Raw genomic sequence first — 20645 nt, 5'->3', positions numbered from 1 at the left:
CTGGCCCCTGGCCCTCCATCCTGCTGGTCTGTCGGGGACCAGCAGAGAGTGTCAGAGGATTAAGGTCCCGTGAGGGCCCTAGCAAGTGTCTTACACAAAGGGGGTGTGTCCAGGCTGAAATTGAGACACAATGCCCCAGGGCAGAATCTCCTGAGCCTCCCCCCAGGGCCACCTTCCCTCCCCTAACCCCAAACTCCCAGGCTGCTCGCTGACTCCAACCCCATTAAACCCCACTCTCCCTCCCTGGGCCTCTGGGAGAAGCAGCTGTCCCAGCCGGGGGTCCCGCCCTGCTTGGGCCCCGCAAGTAGCAGGGTTGCCGTTTCAGCATCGGTTACTGTCCATATAACAGTGACGGCATCCCTGCAATGTTCAGAACCTGGTGGTCAAGCAGGTATTTTTAGCCATTTGATCCTCACTGAGCCCTGCGGGCCTGGAATCATCATGCCCATTTTGCAGACTGAGAGAGGTAAAGCTCAAGGTCAGCAGCAAGGGACAATGTCAGAATCCAAAACTCAGGTCTGCCCAGCACAGGATTGAATTCTCTCCTCCATGCTGGGCAGGCAGGGACTAGGTCAAACCCTTGCTACTCTTGGTCGGGTCTGCACTTTAACAAGTTCCCAGGGGACTTGCGTGCACAGGCCAGTTTGAGAGAAGCACTGGCTGAAATGACCTTGCCATGCCCTCCCCAACTCCCCAGCTCTCTGCATGAGCTCCCTGCAGTGGCTCAGAGTGGACTGACCACCCAGGACAGCAGAGGAAGGAGACAGAAAGAGGCCTGGGAGGGAAACTGAAACCCCTCAGAGGTCCAGAGGAAGAAAAGCTGGGGCGGAGGAGGTGGGCTGAGAGTTCCTCCAACCCTGCAGTCCTGTTCTGTGCTCACAACCAGCTGACTGGGGTGTGAGCCTGGCACCCCATCAGGGTGGGCTCGTTCCTGGTGCACTAAGCTCCAGGGCTGATTCAGAAGCGCTTCCTGCTGCAGGTAGAGAGGGGCGGTGAGCAGAGGGGCATGGAAGTGGACAGATAGACCCATAGAGAGAATCGGGGTTTGAGATGCTGGTGGAGAGAAGGGAGGTAGGTCCAGACAGACACTCCAAACAGTCTGGGAAAGGGAGGGATGGAGGAGCAATAGAGACAGGTAGGGAGACAGAGAATCCAGGAGGGAAGCACATAGAGAGACAGAGAGATGCCCAGAGACTGAGAGAGACAGAAACAGGAAGAGACACAGAAAGAGCAGGAAACAGAGCAAACAGAAAGAAGTATGTAGGCCCGAGTTTGAATCCAGCCCCATGACCTCCTAGCTGGGTGCCTTGGGGAGGGAAGGAATGGTAACCTGCCAGAGCCCAGCTTCTTTCCATGTGTCTTTCTGCCACCTGCTGTCCAGGTGCCTGTGGAGGGGACTTTTTCCCAAGCAAAGGGGACTGGCTGCTCAGGCCTGAACCCCAGATGCCCTGCTCCCAGCCCTGGCCTCCAGGTGTGGCAGTGGTTGGTCCCAGAGCCCCAGGAGCCTGGGGTGAGAAGTCCTGCCCTTTTGCCAAGTGTTTCCTTTTAGTTCCAGATGCCACCTTGACAGGTGCTCCCCTGTGATTAATGTGCCCACCCCCCTGAGCCTGGGACCAACCCCTTCTCCCCAAACCAAAGACCAAGCCTTCCAGAATCCCCTCCTGGCTTCTCCCTCTCCCTGGACCTTCCACATCCACCAGGAGTGGAGACCAGACCACTCCTCAAAGCCACCCTCGGATGAGCGGTTAACTGAGTTTTCCCTCACGTCTCTGCTTTAAGTCTCCATCTGGGTGGTGGTGTTAGTTACTAATGCTGCTGCCGTGGTTGGGGGGCCAGGTCAGCAAAGCGCCCGGGGCGCCCTGGGGCGATGCAGAGAGGCCTCCGGGTGCCTGCTGGGAGGCCCCACAGCCCTGAGAACAGTCACTAATGGTGGAGGTGGGATCACTTCCCCTGTGTCAGTGACTCAGGGAGGCGACCTTTACAGTCTTCAGATCATCTTTGGGGCACCCAGGTTTCAGCAACTTGAAGGCCCTGTGCAGAGTGGCAGGGGTGGGGACCACAGATTGTGGGGTAGAGCCAGGTGGTTCGAGGGACTGCTGTCAGAGTGGGGGACTATGGTTGGAGATGTGGGTTGAGTTTTGGTCATGGTTGAATTGGAGAGTTGTTTTCTAAGTTAGATAACAGGTTCTAAAACTTGGATAATCTAACTCTCTAGTTGGAAACAGCGGTTACCAGCTGTGTGATCTTGAGCAAGTGACTTGAACTCTCTGTGCCTGAGTTTCCTCATCTGTGATACATGGATGACAGGAGTACCTGTTTCAGAGGGTTGTTGTGAGGAGTAGATGGGTTTGCACGTGAAATTCTTAGAACGCTGCTTGGCGTGGAGTAAGCACTGAAGAGCCCCATGCTTGGGGGCACGAGTGGGTGCATTTGGAATTGTAAAGTTGGGTTGTAATAGGAGCTGGGGACCCAGGCTGGCAGTGGGGTGTTTGCAGTATAGGATGGCAGGGACTCCATTTGGGTTCCCTTCCTCACCTTCCCACCCTCTTCCCGCACACCCCAAGGCTGTGCCTTCCCAGCCCGCAGTGCCAGCTAGAAAGCTCTTATCTCCTCCCGCATCTCTCCCGCATCTCTCCCGGGCCCTGGGACTGAAAAGAGACAACATCTCTCCTCGCAGTCCCCAGCCTCTTGTTTGTTTGCTACGTCGGAGCCGTGGGCACGTTTTTTTGCTAATTTTGCGGCTGCCTTTATCAAATGGGTATTCACAGGCACTTTATCCTCGATAAGTGGATTAGCCGGTGTGCTAAACAAGACGGCGCGGGACTCGGGGGCTGCTCCGGAGAAGATATTTGTTTCCCGAAGAATGAGCTGTGTTCCCTGCCCCGCGCAGGTGAGGCAGGCAGGGCCCGGGTAGCCCCAGGGCCCTCTGTGCTCGTCCCTGGCGCCGGAGCCCTGATTCATTCGTGGGAGCTCTACAGTGCAGGCAGAGTTGAGGGGAGGCTGGGCCCCAGGAGGGCGGCCCTGGGCCCCTCTGGGGAGCGGAGAGTGGGACCCTGCGTTCAGTCCAGCCACCTGGTATACCTGGGCTCATTTGGAGAATGTCACCTCCCCAGGCAGCAGCTGCCTCCTCTCCATCTCCAACCTTCGTCCATCTTTCCCGTCCTTCCTTCCCTTCCTCCCGGCCTTTTGCTACCTTTTTGTTTCCTTTCTTGGTCATTCAAACACCTCCAGAGGCCTTTCGCAAGTCCTGTGAGTCCAGATATGGGTAAGGCACGGCCCTCGCTTTTGCAGACCAAAGCGCAAAACCAAACCAACAAATTAATAGGCCCCCGAACAAGAGGCGATTCTGGTTCCACAGTGGGCTTCTCAAACTTCTCTCCAAAGCACCCCCGGTAATAACGGTTGAGTGTGTTCCCCCCGAGGCCCCGGGGGTGGGGTACCACACAGACTTTTACGGATTATCTTGGAAATGCTCGCTCATTTTGCATCCTTTGCTACAGCGGAGCCATAGTTGTTGGTCATAATAACGAAATAAATTAGCATTGGGTCGAGTCGACGCTGGGAGTTTGCATGGCCCCCGATGCTGCAACATCATGGATGTTGGGACCAGGGAGGAAGCAAAAGACAACTGGACGTCTGCGTGTGAGGGACAGAAACGGAGCGCAGGAGGGGGACTGGATGGGGTGGATGTGTGGGTGTCAAGGCCAAGAGGTCAGGGCAGAGATGTGGGTTTCAGAGGCATCGCTCCACAGAGACCCATAAATGGAGCAAGGCGCTCAGGGAGAAAGGAGAGAGAGAGGCTGGGAGGATGCCTGGCCAGCTGCTCCCCCCACCGTGGGCTCCCAAATGTTTTCTTTCCCCCCTACATTTCTAATGAGTGGCCAGGATCTTGAGGTCCCTGCTCTGCGCTGTAGCCCGAATCTGGTTGAGGGTGAGAGGGGGAAGCAGAGACTCTAAGATGGAAAGAATAGGATGGAGCAGAGCATTCGGGTCCCCAGCTGGTCCTTAGCAGCGTCTGTCCTCCCCAAGCTGCCTCCAGCTGAGGGCCATTTTGCTGTTTATTTACATGTAATTATTGCTATGAGGTGCAGATATTAACGCTGTCAAGAGCAATTTGCTCTGACAGTTTTCACTCGCTCAGTGCCCCCGCCACTCTCAACGGAGCCCAGGGCTCTCCCTGCTCTGGCTGCTGCGCACTCGGTGCCCGGGCGGGAACCACCCAGCCGGCAAGGAGTGGTGTCGGCGAGCTCACCCGGCTCCTCTGCAAACTCATTAAACTTCAAAATTGAATTTGGTTTGGGAGAGGGCTGGCTGGGCCCTGCTCCACCCGGCCTAGGCTGCCTCAAGGCCTCCCTGCCCTGCCTTCCTCCAAGAAAACTGGGCAGGGGCTGGGCTGGTTGAGGCAGGGGCTGGTGTCAGGCTGGCAGAGGGCAGCGGGTTAAGACAATGGAGGATCATTGTCAGAGGTGACAGTGCACCCAGCCTCAACATGGCCATGGCACAGGGGCCGGGCATGGTGACTGAAACCTTCTCAACCCTGTTTCCCGGTCACCCCAAAGGAAGTCAGGCACCTCTAACTTTGGGAGTCATCGTTGCAGTTGACAACTGTACCCACCCAACAGAGAGGCTTCCCTATGGAGCCAGTCAGGCATCGTAGCCAGCCTGCAGGGGATGGTGCCACCGGGCTGGGACAGGTGCTGAGCTGGCCCTGCAGTGGTCCCGTAGGTAGGTGCTAGAAAGAGAATTAACTCTATAGAGTTACGCCTTCTGAGTTCAAATCTCAGTCTGCCACTTCCTAAATAATTTGCAGACTCGGGAAAATTATTTAGCTTCCCAGAGCCCCAGTTTTCTGATCTCCAACACGGAGCAGCCAATACCCACATTTCACTGGATCAGATACAGTTTGACGCTGGCCCTTTCCTGATCTTATCAGAGGTATCAGCAAAAGCTTGCACACAGCTCTGTCATCGTTGCTACCTGACCATGATGCTACCTGGCTGCCACCTCAGTCACAGAGAGGCACTAGGAGATGGTAAAATGCATTCGAATTTCAGAAAGATTGAAATGCTTATCCTTCTGACAGCCGTGGTAAGGAGTGTATAGCATTGCTGCCTGTGCATAGTAGGGACTTGGCACATACTAGGTGCTTAATCGTGCAAAGCTACAATCACTTTTTTGAGCCTCTCAATCATAGCCTTCCATGATTAAGCACCTAGTATGTGCCATTTTACAGAAGAGGAAGCTGAGGCTTTCATTCCACTTAAAAGGACTTTGCTCCTGGGAGAGGGCAAGCGGGGCCTGAGCTGTCATGGCCACGAGTCCTTAACGCATTGTGATATGTGCCAGCTTGTCCGCCCAGGTACTAACGAGGCCTGCCTGCCACCACTCACTCCCTGCCACGGCCAATCTGCGTTCCTGTCTCCGGCAATTACTGAGGGGGAGCCCCCCTCCACGCCAGGGCGCCAAGAGCCCAGGCCTCCCATCCGCCTTCTCCTCTCCCACCCTGGGCCTGGTGAGTCCAGGGGGCCTTCTCCCTACCCCTCCCGGCCCTCCTGGCTCCCCCTCCGCCCCTCAGCTCAGCCAATTAGGCCCCTGACACCTGGAGCCGCTGACAAACTGTTTCTGTCACTTGCTCTCTGTCTTTCATTAGGGGCCCCAGAGGAGGGGGAGCGGGAGGGGAGGGGGAGGAGATGGGATCTTTCATGCTTAGTAAGGCCAAATACATTAATTACAAAACGGCCATTTGCCGCGTGAAAGTGTGCTAATTAAATTTATGCAATCATTATCTTTAAATAGTCATATCTTTCCCGGCGATCGGCCCCTTCCTTCTCCAGCCCCACTGCTGCTCTGAGCAGAGTCGCGCTAATCCCTGGCCCGCCATTATCGCGCCATCAGAACCGGTCTCTGAATCCCAGCGCATCCCCGCATCCCACTGGCTCTGGTGCCCACCGGGGCCAGGAGCCCTCGGACCCATCCTGGCATAATTCAGGCTTGGGCCAACCCAGTATCCTTCCAGGAAGGGGGGGCCAAATCCAGGCCCCCTCCAGTATTTCTAGATATTTCTAGATGTTTCCAGATATTTGGAGATTGACATCTTGTAGAACAAACATTGGCTGTGTGTGTGTATCAGAGAAAGTCTTCAGCTTCTGCAACAACGGGTGGGAACTCATTCTGCCCAGCCCCTCACTTCTGCATGGTCTTTAACTAAAGCCTCCAAGGACCCCTGTGGTGGGGAGGGGGCTCCGAAATTCACTGAGCTGAGGGGTGGGTGCGAGCATGCCGCAAGACCATCCATTCTTTTCATTCAAACAAATTCTGTGCCAGACCCTGTGCTGGGGATAAACAGATTCGTTCACTCATTCACTCATTCATTCAGGAATTCACTCACCCTGCAAATGTTTGTTGGACACCTACTGTGTGCCAGGCACTAGGAAAAGGACATCAAGTCAGCCCCCAGAAGCTCCTGGCCAGATCCAGGGTCAAGGTCAGTCTGTGCCGAGGGCAGAAGGTAGGGCCACAGTAGGGCTGCAGGTTGTCTTGAGATGAGATACAAACCCAAGACTTCACAGCCATTCTTGGCTTAGCCCCTCAGGGTCTCTGCCTGCACACACTAGGAGGTTCTTACCAAAGTCTTGGCTGAATCCCTTCTCTGCAGAAATCCCTCTCCAATCACATACACCCCATCTCAGGCATCTTTTCGGGTCTGAATGTTAAATTCCAACATGGGAGGAAGAGGTAACCTGCCAGAGTGTGGGGTGGGGAGTCCCCTCCTGGTCAGAGATGGCAGTCAGTGGCCAGGTACATACCAAGTGCCCTCTGAGCTTCTGAGGGCCCCAGGCCCCAGTGTGTACCCTCGGTGAGGTCAGCTAGAGGGACTGACAGGACATGTGCCCCCACACACGTGAAGTAAGCACACACACATGCACGAGCAATACGCACACATGATAATCACACATATGCACATATAGACTCACAAGTACACATACAAAAGTCACATCTAGCATACACACAATACTCTCACATGCACATGCATGCATGCACACAAACACTAATCTCTCACACGTGATATTCCCACAGGCACACACAGTACACACACGCATACGTGCACACCCACACACCCACAGTTAAGAACGACCCAGAGCCATCTGTGGTAATGAAGACCACAGCCAAGGCAGGATTACTGAACTATAAGTCAGAGGTCAAGGGTTCCTGTCCCAGTGCTGCCACATATCCCCTAGGAAATTCTGGGTGAGCCCCTAAGCCTCAGTTTCCTCATCTGAAAAATGAGCTAACAATGCTTCATAGAGCAGTCATAAGGCTTAAAGGGAAATGCTTTGGAAACTAAGGTTTTGCACTTATGCAAGAGAATGACAGCAGGCAGCCTTCGAAGAGCCCTCCTGGAAGGCTGGGTGGCGACAAGTGAGGGAGGAATGGGAGTCAGGGGGCTGAGGTGGGGTTGGGAGAGGGGAGGGGAGGGGAGTTTGCTGGCCATGCCTGGGCATGAGCTCTCCTGGTGGGTGGGGGGCTGCTGTATGAGGTGTGGACAGCGGAGGGGGGGAGTGAGAGGGCCGTGAGCAGGAGGATGGAAAGGAAGGCGGGGTGGGAATGTGGAGACCTGCAGGAAATCTTGTTTGGAAGCTCAAAGTCAGCACCCGAAGCCCATTACCGCTGTCCACAGGAGGCAGGGAGAAGGGAGGGGGCCCCGATCCTCTTAGCAGAGAATTGAGCGGGAGAGAGGGGGAGCGGGGTGGGTGGCTGCCGGGTGGGCGATTTCTCGCTCGCACTAATCCCAGCGTGGAGCTGGGGACAGGCGGCAGAATGGGCGGGGGTGTTTGTGTGAGGTGTGTCTGGGTGTCTGTTGGGGACCGGAGGAGGGTGCCTATAAGCACACAGGCTTGCCTTAGTGAGCTGACAATCGTGGAGTCACGAGGCTGCGGTGCACACAATGCGTGTGCGACTTTGCCCGGGCATCTTTGAGGCACTTGGATGGCGTGCGGCCCAGCGGGGTGTGGGAGTGCCATTGTCATGTGTGTCATTCTTGTGTGTTCATGTGCATTCCGATGTGAGTGTCTGTGTATATTCTGTGTGTGCCGGTGTCTTCACCCAAGGGTGTGGGTGTGTAGTCGGATTGTGTGTGTGTGTGGCAATGCTAATGCTGATCTGAGAGCAGTGGTTCTCAAACTCGGCGGCAGGTTAGATGAATTGGAATGAGCTTTAAAAAATTCTGGCGCCCAGACCCTTAGATCAGCTAATCAGAATCTCTGAGGCGTGGGTCCAGGTGTCAGCATTTTGAAAGACTCCTCAAGCGATTCCACTGGGCAGCCAAGGCGAAGAAGCAGCGACGGAGGGGGCACGTCCCAGAGGAGCAGCCCTGTCCCTTCTCGGACTCCAGGCCCCAGGCTCTTTGGGGCCAGGGCAAGTCATGAGCTGGGCTGCCCCAGCCTGGGACAGTTCTTGGCCCAATAAAGACACACTTCACTCAGGCCAGACAAGCATTGCTTTCCAAACTGTGCCCTTGCCTTCTCTCCGCAGGCGGCCCCCAAACATGCCCCTCTCACCTCTTGTGGAAGTCAAGGGGATGGATTAGTTAGAGGACAGACCAGGGCTGCTATCGAACGTGCGGCTCGGAGATAAACCAGCAGGTCCTCTTGGAGCCAAGCCTGAGACTGGGGCAGGAGGGGTGCCAGTGGTGAGCCGGGGACCTGCTCAGCTGCCGTGATTCTTCCGTGACACTCTCCTCAAGTGCCCTCCTTTGAACCTTAGTTTCCCCACCTGGGAAAATGCGTCAGTCTCCAAGGTGCCTCGCAGGTTCTGTGTGTGTATCCCGGTGTGTTTACGTGTATGTAAGTGTGCTGTGTGCATCTTAAATGTACTTGTGAGTTTAGGAAAAGCAGATGTGTACAGGGGAGGGATATTCCTGCCGGTTTATTGGGGGGTTGGTGAAGAGCTATTTGGCCATCCAGACGAGGCGTTTTTGAGTTGTCTCACCTTCCTGGGTTCAGGTGTGTGTCCCTGTGGTGGTGCGGCTTGGGCCGCCCTGTGCGGTGTGTGAATTCTGGGCCTCTCTAGGTCTCAACTGGAGACTTCACAGATTCACCATCAGGGCCCCATGTCCTTTGATGTCACCCCCTCACTACAGATGAGCATTTTCAGGCCAAAGAGGGGGCATGGCTTGTCCAAGAGATACACACCTGACTCCCTTTCCGGAGCACAGGCCACAGCTTCTGCATGGAGGCAAAGTAATTCTCTGTCCAGAAAGCACCCTCTGTGTGCCAGGCCGCTTGGGGAAAAAGATGAAAACAACACAGTCCCTGACAAGGAGCAGTCCCCTGAGTCTGCCCTCAAGTGGTCATTTCTCCCTTGGGCCAGGTCCCTTCTAAAGCAGGTGGAAGAGGGGAGAGAGAGCTGCATTTACTAAGGAGCCAGTGATGTGCCAGGTCCTGTGTCAATGTGCGTTGACCCACGTAATCCTTACAGTACCCTGTGGGTAGCTACAATATTATCATTCCCATTATACAGATGAGAAAACTGCGGCTCAGAAGGTTAAAGAAATTGCCCAGGGTCACAGCTAGCCAGCAGCAGAGCAGGGGTGCCGGCGCAGACATTCTGGCCCCGGGTGCTGCAGGGCAGCTCCGCAGGGCACCGTTGGCCAGGCGCCCGCGGTGAAACCGCTGTCTGGTCCCCTCCTGGGATTGCGGAGGTGGGGCTTCCGACCTGCCCGCTGGTCCAGCGGTCCTTGGCCTCATTCCAGCCCCAGTCTGTTTCTAGGTCCAATATCCTGACCTCATCGGTCTCAGCCCCTGCACCCCCCCACCCCTCTGCTTCCTGCTGAGGCCCCCACTCATCCACTTGAACCCTGCCACGGAGCCCCGATGATGGCGATCACCCCTTCTAATTGCAGCCTCACTCCCAAAGCCACTTTCGGTTATCACAGAGGGTGCAGATCTCACAGCTCAGCCTCCTCGGTCCCAGGCCCTCCGGGCCAGCTCAGGAACGGAGGGAATTAATTACATTTCTCCCATCCCCTTCTTTTAAAGTAGGGGAGCGCCGGCAAGTCCCGGGGGAGGGGGCGGTGAGCAGAGGATGTGGAAGGGGGGCTGGCACGGGGCTCTTCGGCTCCCACCCCCCAAAACCTGCAAGCCAGCGGCGGAAGGGGGGGTGAAGCCGACTCCTTATTGATTTAGTCTGGTAGAGGCTGGGACTGATTTAGAGCAGAGGGAAAGGAAGGGGCTGGGGGTGGGTGGGGGCCGTGGCGGGTGGGGGGGAGAGGAAGGGATGGCTGTCACTCAGCCTGACAGACAGCCGGGAGATTTGCCTTCAGATAAAACCTTACAGATGTGGAGGTCGGTATTGATTTTGAGTTAGTAACGGTAACGTACCAAGAAGTAATACATTAGTGAAAGCAAGGTCACCGGGAAAAAGTAAAACCCACCAGGGAGAGGCCTTAACATTCTTGAGGGGGGTGGATTACCGCATCAGACCAGGACTTCCTCAAGTTCAAAAGTTTGCAGGCTCCAGACCTCGGCTAGGCCCCTAACGCTCTGTGCTGCTGCGGGCAAAAAGGGACTCCAGGAAGTCCCTGGGCAAGAGGGACTCCGGGAACTCCATGGGCAGAAAGGGACTCTGGGAAGCCCATGGGCTGACCAGAGGCCGGGAGGGCCACCTAGGCCTGCAGGGCTCTGTGCAGTGGGGCTGCCAAGGGCCTCTCTCTTCTCTCCAGTACTGACTGTTGTGGGGAAGGAATACACTAGAGGTAAGGGAGACCCAGGTTCAAATCCCAGCTCTGCCACGTGCTGGTTGTGTTATCTCAGGTGCACCTTTTCCTTCCCCATCTGCAGAACGGGGGTAATAATGGTCTGTTTCCTTGAGGAGTCACTGCTCCCACCTCCCACCTCTTTTAGCTGGGTCCTGTTCCATTTGCTTAGAAGCTGGCACGACCGGAGACTGGGGTTTGGTGAAATGGAAGCCCTTTGATCCACAGGCCTCCGGGGACTCTGGGAGAGAGTAAGCAGATGACGTACCTCCTCCATTCACACCTACCCCAGATGTGAATTCGATTTGATGTTCCAGGGCAAATCCCATTGAACAAATCCCGTTACAGTAAGAACTCCCTGGGCCTGAGCTTATTCGGAGCTGTCTGTTAATGGCCCAGGGTCCAAGGCCTCCTCAGCCACTAGGCACCACACAAGTCCCTCTGACAAAGGATTCTGGGAGGCCTCACAGTGCTCAGGGTTTTCACTCCCTACATGGACCTTCTTGCTCTTCTTTAAACCTGCTGGGCATGTGTCCACCTCAGGGCCTTTGCACTTACTGATTCCTTTGCCTGGAAAGCTGTCTGCTACATCTTCTCATGGCTGGTTCTTTTTGGCTTGGTATCACCTTTTGGGGGGAAGTCTTGCCTGACTGTTCCACATACCCTTTCCCCTTACTTTTCCTCCATAGCAGTTTATCAGTATTGGGAATTATATATTTGTTACTTGTTGCCAGCCTCCTTTACTAAACTGATAGCTCTAGGAGAGCATGGAGTTGCTAATGCTCACTGCTACATCTCAGTGGATGGCACATAGTAGGTACTCAATAAATATGTGTTAAGTGAATGTGCATGAATTCAATTCAGGGTTTTTCTGAGCTCAAAGTATGTAGCAGACACAATGAAGGCACTGAGATGGCAAAGATGGGTGAAATACAGCTCTATCCTGTCCTCAAAGGATTCATAGTCTTGCCCTATCTCCGGCCTGGCATGTGGCAGCACATGTTTGTTGAATGAATAAAGGACGTCTTTAGGAAACCCCAGCGTTTGGTGTAGCTGGGATTTAAAGTGCAAGGTAGGAAGTGGTGGGGAGGAGTTGGGACAGGCAGGTAGCAGTCAGATCACAAGAAACCTTTGCCCTGTTTGCCTGGGAGGTAGTGAGAAGCCACCGATGATTCTAGAATGATACGCGTGATATGGTTAGCCTTGCGGCGGTTCCCTGAAGGTCTCAGTCTTGCAGGATGAGTACTGGCTCTGTGCACAGCACCTAACCCGTCCCCAGAACACCCTTATCCTCTCTCCACCCAGACATCTCCCACCCAGACTTCCCTTTTCACAGTCCCATGCCCTGTGTCTTTCCCATCTCAGTGGGTGACACACCAGTAAGTCCCACCTAAACCCCACCAGTGGCGGTGGAGACGAAGACCAGCCCCAGCAGACCCATGCCCTTGACTTTGGCTCTGGGAAGGAGTGGGAAAGGTAAAGAACAGAAGGTAGGTGCCCCTTGGGTGAGGAAAGTGTGTTGGGAGCATTGAGGGGAGAGTCAGGGGTGAGGGACCCCAACCCCCACCAGTAGCTGCTCAGGAAACAGACTATGGGCTGGCCCCGGAGTAGGAACCTCTAAAGGGGTCACGTGCCTAAAACTCATCCTTGAGAGTCAGGCTTGGCGTTATCAGGCGGGTGAGCTGGACAGTCTATGAGATCTGGAGAAGCTCCAGCCCTTGGTGGGCCTCGGTTTTGCCATCTGAGAAATGAGCTCCATAGCCCTGCCCCACACATCTCTGTAGGGCTCTGGATCGGGAGAGTCACGTGAGTTTGTGGCTAAGAGGAGGGCCGGCGAAGGCAGGAGGCAGGAAGAAGAGGGTTGGAGGAGCCGGGCCGCTGGGCCTGAGCACTTGCCCTGCGCCAGGCTGGCTGCGAAGCCTCCCCGTGCAGAGCGCATCTCAGCCCCCAGCCACTCTCTGAGCCAGGTCTGTCATCAGCACTTTTCCTCGGGATGAGGTGGTCACAGAAGGGAAGGGACGCCCTAGGCTGCACAGCTAGGAAGTGGAGGAGCTCTGTGCCGTCCCTGGCCTGAGGATGTCGGTCCTGGCCATGTCCCGGTGTCTATGGCAGGGACAAGTCAAAAGTGAGAAGGGAAACATTTTCAGAAAGCGTCATCAGCCACCGGGTCATTGCTCAGGTGCCCGCAGCCCACCCTCTCCCGGCAGGTGGGTGGGGAAATCAGAGAACACAGCACGTGCCCCGTGTGGTGTCAGCATGACTCTACCTTGGTGTCGGGCAGACTGTCAGCAAGCCTGGCCCCGCCCGGCACTGTGGCCTCCTTCCCGTAGGGGTGGCATTCCCCGGAGGTGACCAGGGTCCTGGGCCCTTCAGGTCAGATCCACAAAGGTCTGCCCCTCCCCCCTCTCCCCTGGCCCGACTAGGGTGCCCTGCTCTCTCACCGCAGGAATCCTGCTGTCCACACCACCTCTCCCTGCTCCCTCCTGGATGGCTGGACACTGGCTGTCACCGCCTCCAGCATCTTTCCTGGACCACCTGGCTGGCTGGGTGCTCTCCTCCAGGCTGCCTCCGTAACCACCCTCATTACTCCACACCTTCATCATCTGTTGCTAGGTGACCCCTCCCCCAGACCCAAACACCCCCCCTGCTGAGGTCCATGACCTTCAATGCATGTTTGTCGAATGAATAAGTGAGCATACCAATGAACCAACACTAGGTTCTTAAAGAGGAGATTATAGAGACAAGCCTCACTGTCAGTCCAAGTCACCAGCACTGACGCTGAGTTCTGTTTGCCGAGCCGGACCCCTGGACAGCACTGGCCTTGGGCATTGGTGCTGTACATTACCAGGAGGTCACCAGGTCTTGGCCAAAGTCAAGAGCATGGTAGGACTAGCCCGGGATGAGGGGCGAAGCCGGACAGATCCAGTCCTGCTCTAACCTTTGTGTTGGAAGATGGGAGCATCCCAGTCTGATGGGGGAGGCACAGTTCCCTGTCTTGGGGGAGCTCCCTGTCTGATAGGAGAGAGATAGTTTGCTCATTCATTCATTCGTGCACTTACGCATTCATTTATTTAGTCAGGCCTGGGGCTAGAGAGGTGGGCAGGCTCCTCCTCACTCCTGGATCTCTGGGTGGAGGAAGCCTCCGTGGGTCAGGACCTAACCAGGAGGAACCACTAACCATCTTCCCCGCAGGGGCAAGCAAGCAGGTCAGCTGAAGACCTCGATGCTGCAGGGACCTCAAGGGAGAAACTCCGGCAAAGGCCTGGCCGGGGCCAGCCTGGCATCAGCATCCCCGCACACACTTGCATCTGTGGGGTCCTTCAAGCCCCCACCCTGCCACTTAGCCCACCCGGTGGTCTCTCCCCACAGGTGATGAGCATCCTGAGCAACCCCAGTGCGGTGGCGCCTCAGCCGCAGGCTGACTTCTCCATCTCCCCGCTGCACGGAGGCCTGGACTCGGCCCCCTCCATCTCGGCCAGCTGCAGCCAGCGGGCGGACTCCATCAAGCCGGGGGATAGCCTGCCCACCTCCCAGTCCTACTGCCCACCCACCTACAGCACCACCGGCTACAGCGTGGACCCCGTGGCTGGCTACCAGTATGGCCAGTACGGCCAGAGTGAGTGCCCTTTGCCCGGCATCCCCCCTCCACCCTGCCCCCTGCTTATCTGAAGAGAGCTGTGAGGTGGTGTTGGGGTGGGGGTGCCCATTTCACAGATGAGGAAATTGAGGTGCAAAAAGGAGGAACAGCCGCTCTAAGATGATACTGAGCGGGGCCCCTGCACTCGCGCTCCTGCTGCCTTCGAGAAAAGCTGTCGCATAGAAACAGTATAATACGATCCACAGATGTCATTTAAAGTTTCCGTGCAGCCGCATTGTGAAATGTGAGAAGTAACAGCAAAATTATTTTCACTGACGTAGTTTATTTAATGATTCTATCCCAAAGATAATAATTTGGACAAGTAATTTATATAAGATTATTAATGAGCTATTTGACATTCTTTTCTTAATACTACACCTCTGAAATCCAGCTCATTTTCATTTGGACGCGAAGTGTTCATTGGGAATGCTAGACCTGTACTGCAATTTCATGACATTTACAACTGAGGAAGTTGGAGGTTTACACATCCAAGTTGTTCCAGCTATACTGAAAAGTTTCCCAACCACTGAACTAAATCGGATTTCAGTTTTTAAATTAAAATTAGGTAAAATTAGATCAAAATGTAAAAACTTGGTTCCTCGGTTGCACTCGCCACATTTCAGGGGCTCCACCGCCGGACATGTGGGACAGTGTGGACGGAGACCTGCCCCTTTCTGCCCCTGGCCATGGGAGTCAGCTGTACTCTGAGCCCTCTCCTCTCCCCCCGTCCTAAGCCTTGGTTTCCCCAAACTTTGAGCTGGTCTCTCGTGCCCAGCCCAGGTGCCATCCCCTTGGCACTTTGTCTGAGATGGGGAAGGCAGATCCTCAGACCAAAAGCTACACAGGGCAGGCCCAGCCGCAGCCTCCAGCTGCTGGCACGGCGGCAGCAGGGCAGGCCAAGAGGGCACAGGGAGCCGAGGTCACCGGCTGCCCCCTGCCCCGCCTCCCGGCAGAGGCTCACCTGCTGGTGTCAAACTAATCAGAAGGGTGTGTGGCGGGAGGGCGAGACCTCCCAGCCCAAGGATGTCCTCCCACCCCACCCCCGCCGCAGCCCCGGCCCAGCCTCGCTGACCCCTGCTTCCTGACCCCCGCACCCTGATCCCCGCACCAACCCACTCCTCGGCCTAGGCCTTGCCTTTTCAGCTAAATGCGGGCCAGCTGCGCCGGCTCCACCTCCCAGCTGTGCCCGGCCCCCTCCTGTATGTGCATGTTTGGATGTGATATATGTGCACACCTGTACATGCATGAGCGTGAATACGTGTTTTGGATGTGTTATAATTCGTGTGTGTCTGTATTTGTGAGTATTCCAGTATACAGATGTTAATGCACACATCCTGTGCGTAGGTATGTGTACACGTGTGAATGTGAGTGGCACATGTGGATGCATGTGCATATGACTGTTCACCTACATATGAGTTTAAATAAGCATACTGTGCGTACGTGGTATGCATATGTGTTTTTATGTGAGTGCACATGTGCACACGGGCATGTAAGCATATGTGGCTATAACACATACATGTGTGTTTAAATGTGCATTCAGATGTGTACATGTGGCCATGCCTGTGTGTTTGACATGTGTGCATATGTTATTATGTGGACATGTATAATAAATACGTGTGCATAGATGTGTGTGCAAATATGTGTAACATGTGTGTACATTGTTTGAGTGTGTATTTGGGAGTATTTATGGAACATGAAGATGAAGTGTGCAGTGTAAATATGGGTGCCTGTGTAGTTGAGTGTCTGCATAGGTGTGGCTGTGTGCTCCTGTGTGTAGTTGTGCATCCAGGCTTGTACACACGGTATTGCCTTGTATATCACTGTGTCTGTGTGAGTGTGCGTGCATGGGGAGTGCGTGTGTGCGTGTATATAATGTGTATGCATGTATGTTTGAGAGCAGGGTGCACAAATGTGCACCAGTGTGTTTCCAGAGGAGCCAAGGGCAACCCCCTGCCCCAGCCCCTGTGCCGGGGAACAGAGAGGGACACACATGCTCTTGATAAAGAGTTTAGAGCCCCGGCCTGGGGCAGGCGTTAGTCACACCCAGAGCCCCATGCCCGACTCCAGGGGTGCCTGCCCAACTCGGAAATAAAATTAACCCCAGAGTCAGCACGGGGTGGCAAGGGAGGGGGGATCAAAAGGGAAAGGGCCCAGGAGGCGAGAAAGAAGTGTTTGTTCCGCCTCTGCTCCTAGAAGCTGGCTGGAGCGATTTCCTCCTCCCCTCCCCCCCCCATTCCCCTCTAACTTCACCCCTGCTCCCTGCTCCCCCAGGGGCAGCTCAGAGCTCCTCCTGAGTCACATTCTCCAGCCCCATCCAGAGGGAACCCTAGCACAAGACCCCCCCACCCCACAGAGGCTCCGGGGTTGGGCCTGAGGGAGAGTCTGCCCTGTCTTGCACCATGAGAGTAGGCAAGGCTCCCTGCTTCTCTGAGCCTCAGTTTTGCCATCTGTGAAATGGGGTCCCGGGGATTAGACTCGACCTTCTCAGTTTTTCCACTGTAGCATCTCCCTCACCTTTGACATTGACATCCTGGGACCACTGAGGGATGCACTGTGTTCCCACTGACCACCTGTCCCATGTTCATGGGCAACCGAATAAACCCATGGCTGGGCTCCCACAGCCCACAGGTGAAAGTCACATGTCTTAAGCTGCCCGTGTATGCACAGGCCCAACCTGTCACCTGCTCACATCTGTCCTGTGCATGAGTTTCAGCCAACCAGGCACTGGGTGAAATGCATATTCCTCATCCTGCCCAAGGCCGATGTGATCTGTCCTCAGGTTACAGACACACAGGCTCAGAGAGGCTAGAAACTTTCCCAAGGTCACACAGCAGGTGAGTGGCAGAATAAAGGTCTCCTAACCTCAAACCCAGTTCTCTCTGGACAAACCACAAACTTGTCTAAGACACCTAATGATGATAAACACCTAGACCCACCATGACTAACAGTCATGACTCCACCCCCTCCTGTGCACACACAGAGGCCCACGCAGAGATTCGTTTCTATGCGAGTTTTCACTAATATGTGTCTTTGAGGTATAAATGCAGGGATGTATATTTGTGAAGGAAGGGAGGAGACATGACCATTTATTGAGCATCTACTGTGGCCCGGCATTTCACCCCCATGGCCACCCTGTATAGTGCACGTGGTTATTACCACGGGACAGATGAGGAAATGGGATCCAGAGCAGTCGTTTACCCGAGGTCACCCAGGACTGTGTATCTGTGTGTGCACAGCCCCACCTCAGCCCCGCCCGGGGAGAACCTCGCCTCCAGGTGTGCATGGTGTGTACACATGGGCCAAACTCTGAAACGGCAGAGCACACCTCAACCTGGGCCTTGCGCCTTCCCAGGGACACCCCCACACCTTCCTTTCCTGCCCCTGGCCTCCGTCTGTCCATCCTATCTTTCCCTCCTGTCCCTGGAGGGGGTCGAGGTAGGGGGGCAGGGACAGGGCACACGGCAGATTAATATGGCCCTGGTGTTCCCAGAGGCCAGGGCCGGACTAATGATGGGGCTGATAGAACGCAGAAGTGTGAAGAGAATTTTAATAGATCTGACAAGTCTAATAAGAATTTGTGTCTGGAAGGGTCCTCCTCTGGGGCCGCGGGCTGACAAGATGCTGACGGCTGAGGTTTGTTTACGGGTTGGCATCACAGCCACAGCTCCTGCCAACTCCCGGTTAATCTAATTTGAGACGTTTAGAGCCCAGGCGTGGGTGCGAGGCAGAGAAGGGGAGACACGGAGAGACAGAGGGACAGGGAGGGCCGCTGACAGAGGCCGTAATGAGAGATGCCACAGCCCTGCCCTGGCCGGCCCCTGGCTGGACCCCGGGGAGAGGCAGGCTCTCTGCGGCCTTGTAGGTGCCCTTGAAGTTGGCTGGGTCGTCAGTAAAGTTTGACTTCTGGGTGTTTCCCTGCTCCCTTGACAGGGCCTGGGGAAGCTCCTACTGTGCGCTGGGCCGTGGCTGGTAACTGGGAGAAGCTAAAGAGGGAGTAACGAGTGATCAGAGGTGCAAACGGGACAGAGTCAGGCCCTGCCATCCCACATGTTATGGGTGACTCTTTGTCAGCAATCTCTCTGTTCCTCAGTTTCCACATTTGTAAAATGGGAACAGCTGTACCTAAAGCATGGGGCTGAAGGAATTCAATGAGATCGTGTCCACCTAGCACGTAGTAAGTGTCCGTTTGTGAGGGGCCTCGCTTTGCTGTTCTCATCACTGTGTTCAAATCCAGACCTTCCTGCCCCACCCAGGGAAGAGCTGGAGAGGTTGGCATCAGAGGTTGGCATGATGTGGAATATGGAGGGGTAAGCAGAGCCTTTGGTGACTCAGGAAATGTCACCTGACTTGGCTGTGTGCCCTTGAAAAGTCACATTTCCTGGAATGGAAAATGGGGCCCATGCAGGATCTGGGGTGTGCCTCACACACTGTGAAGTGCTGTGCACACACCTGGGGTTATTCTGTAGAAGGCCCTGGGGGAAGTCGTGGGGTAGTTAGGACCCGGCATCAGACTGCCTGGGTTTGAATCCTGGCTCCACAGCTTATGAGCCAGGCGATCTTTCAAATTATGCCACCTCTCAGGAAAGGGCCTCAGTTTCATCTGTAAAATGGGGATTGTAGCACCACCAGCCTCCTAGAGTTGCTGTGCACGCCACTGCCCAGAACACGAGCGAGCTCTCGGCAAACGTTAGCTTCCCCCCCCCCCCCCATAGGGCGCACCCCGGAGCCCAGGGAAGACTGGCTCCGAGCAGCAGAGATGGTGTGGCCAGAGTTACGGGGTCCCCCTGAGGCCAGAGGTGGAGATTCTCCCACACCCACCCAGAGTAAGGGGCACACCCAGGTGGGGCGAGGCTGGCCACCACCACCTCTGTTGACCAGCCGGGAGCGTAAAGGCTGAGTGACCTTGGGGACAACCCAGTGGCTCAGCTTGGGCCCTCGAGCCTGGGAAGCTCAGGGGCACAGGGTCCGACACTCAAAAGGCCCAGGGCATTAGCACATGCCTTAGGAACCTAGGGGGCCATGCCCCGAGCCCTCTGTGCCCAGCATCTTAAAGCACATCATCTCATCTTATCCTCATAATAGCCGCGAGGAGGGTGGGACTTGTCCTTTCCATGTTATAGACGAGGAAAGAGGTCTGGAAGAGCAAAGTGACCTGCCCAAAGCTGCAGGAACAGGAGGTGGTTGGGACTCCAGATTGCCCTTGTCGCTGTTCCTTTCCCTCTTGTCCCGTTGAAGGTCACCCCTGATTACTGATTTCTAGTCCCAGGAGCCCACGTCCATTGAGCGCACCGCGCGCCAGGCACAGTGCTACTAACCACTTTACATGCCCTTTCCCATTCAGCTCTCACAACCCTTCAGCCTAGCTGCTGTTATCATCCCCATTTTACAGATGAGGAAACTGAGGCTTGGAAAGGTGACACGGGATGCCCAAAATTACACACTTAGAATCGGCCGGCCCAGGATGGGAACCTAGGTCAGCTAAACCCCTAGGCTTCGTAGCCTCCTGTAGCTCAGTTGTTAGGCCTTGCGCTTCAGCCATCCCATCACCTCCTGGCTCCGAGCCCTCAACTTTGGGGAGGCATGTAGAGTGTCACAGGGTCCCTCAGTGGGAGGTGCCAAAGCAGGTGTTGGGCTCAGCCTTGTGATTCCTAGTGCAACACTCTTTCCATCTTCCTGTCGCCTCTGGATTTGAGAGATCCCAGGGGGCTGGATTGGCCATAGCCATGAATTCCGGCTCAGGAAGCAGCATCTCACGAGGCTGTGGTCACATGCCAGTCAAATCATTTGGTCAGGGCTGATTTCTGCTGTAGCCTCGGGCAGGTGCAATTAATAGAGTCAGGATAGCACGTGCACATGCAGGCCCAATGGTCATACCTGTACACACACACACACATACTCTGACACATGTACCTGGCCTAGAGGGAGCTCACCTGTACACAGTTACCTGTACGTGGGAAGCATTCCCACTGTTGTGCTCACAAAGGTGCAAATAACTCACCCACATCTGTATTGTGCAAGTAATGCTCGTGTGTGAACATTCATGTCTGTGCCCGTTGCTACTTCACCGAGACCCGTATTTCCACTAGTCTCACACATACACACAAGTACATGCCCTCAAACTCTCATCCCTCTCCCCTGGGTGACCAGAATTGACAAGGCTGGAGGTCTCAGCTTTCTGCATATCAGGGTCCTGGCCCACCTCTGCATGGACCCCTCAGCTCACCTGCAAAAGCTGCTCTGAGTTTTGAGTAAGTG

At 55.3% G+C, this 20645-nt stretch overlaps 1 protein-coding gene across 1 annotated transcript in view; it reads left to right on the top strand.

Annotated features, from left to right (window-relative positions):
• The window catches only part of PAX7 (paired box 7), a 90055-nt gene that overhangs the window by 68555 nt on the left and 855 nt on the right, over positions 1-20645 (top strand). Inside the window, exon 8 of the mRNA XM_016214718.2 lies at positions 14123-14369. Within this exon, the coding sequence (XP_016070204.1) occupies positions 14123-14369 (247 nt within the window). The remainder of the gene's footprint in view (positions 1-14122; positions 14370-20645) is intronic.

This window comes from Miniopterus natalensis, chromosome 9, assembly GCF_054644295.1.
Source record: "Miniopterus natalensis isolate mMinNat1 chromosome 9, mMinNat1.hap1, whole genome shotgun sequence".
NCBI classification, from domain to species: Eukaryota; Metazoa; Chordata; class Mammalia; order Chiroptera; family Miniopteridae; genus Miniopterus; species Miniopterus natalensis.
Note: the sequence above shows the minus strand (reverse complement) of the source record. Positions and strands in the feature narration are given on the sequence as shown.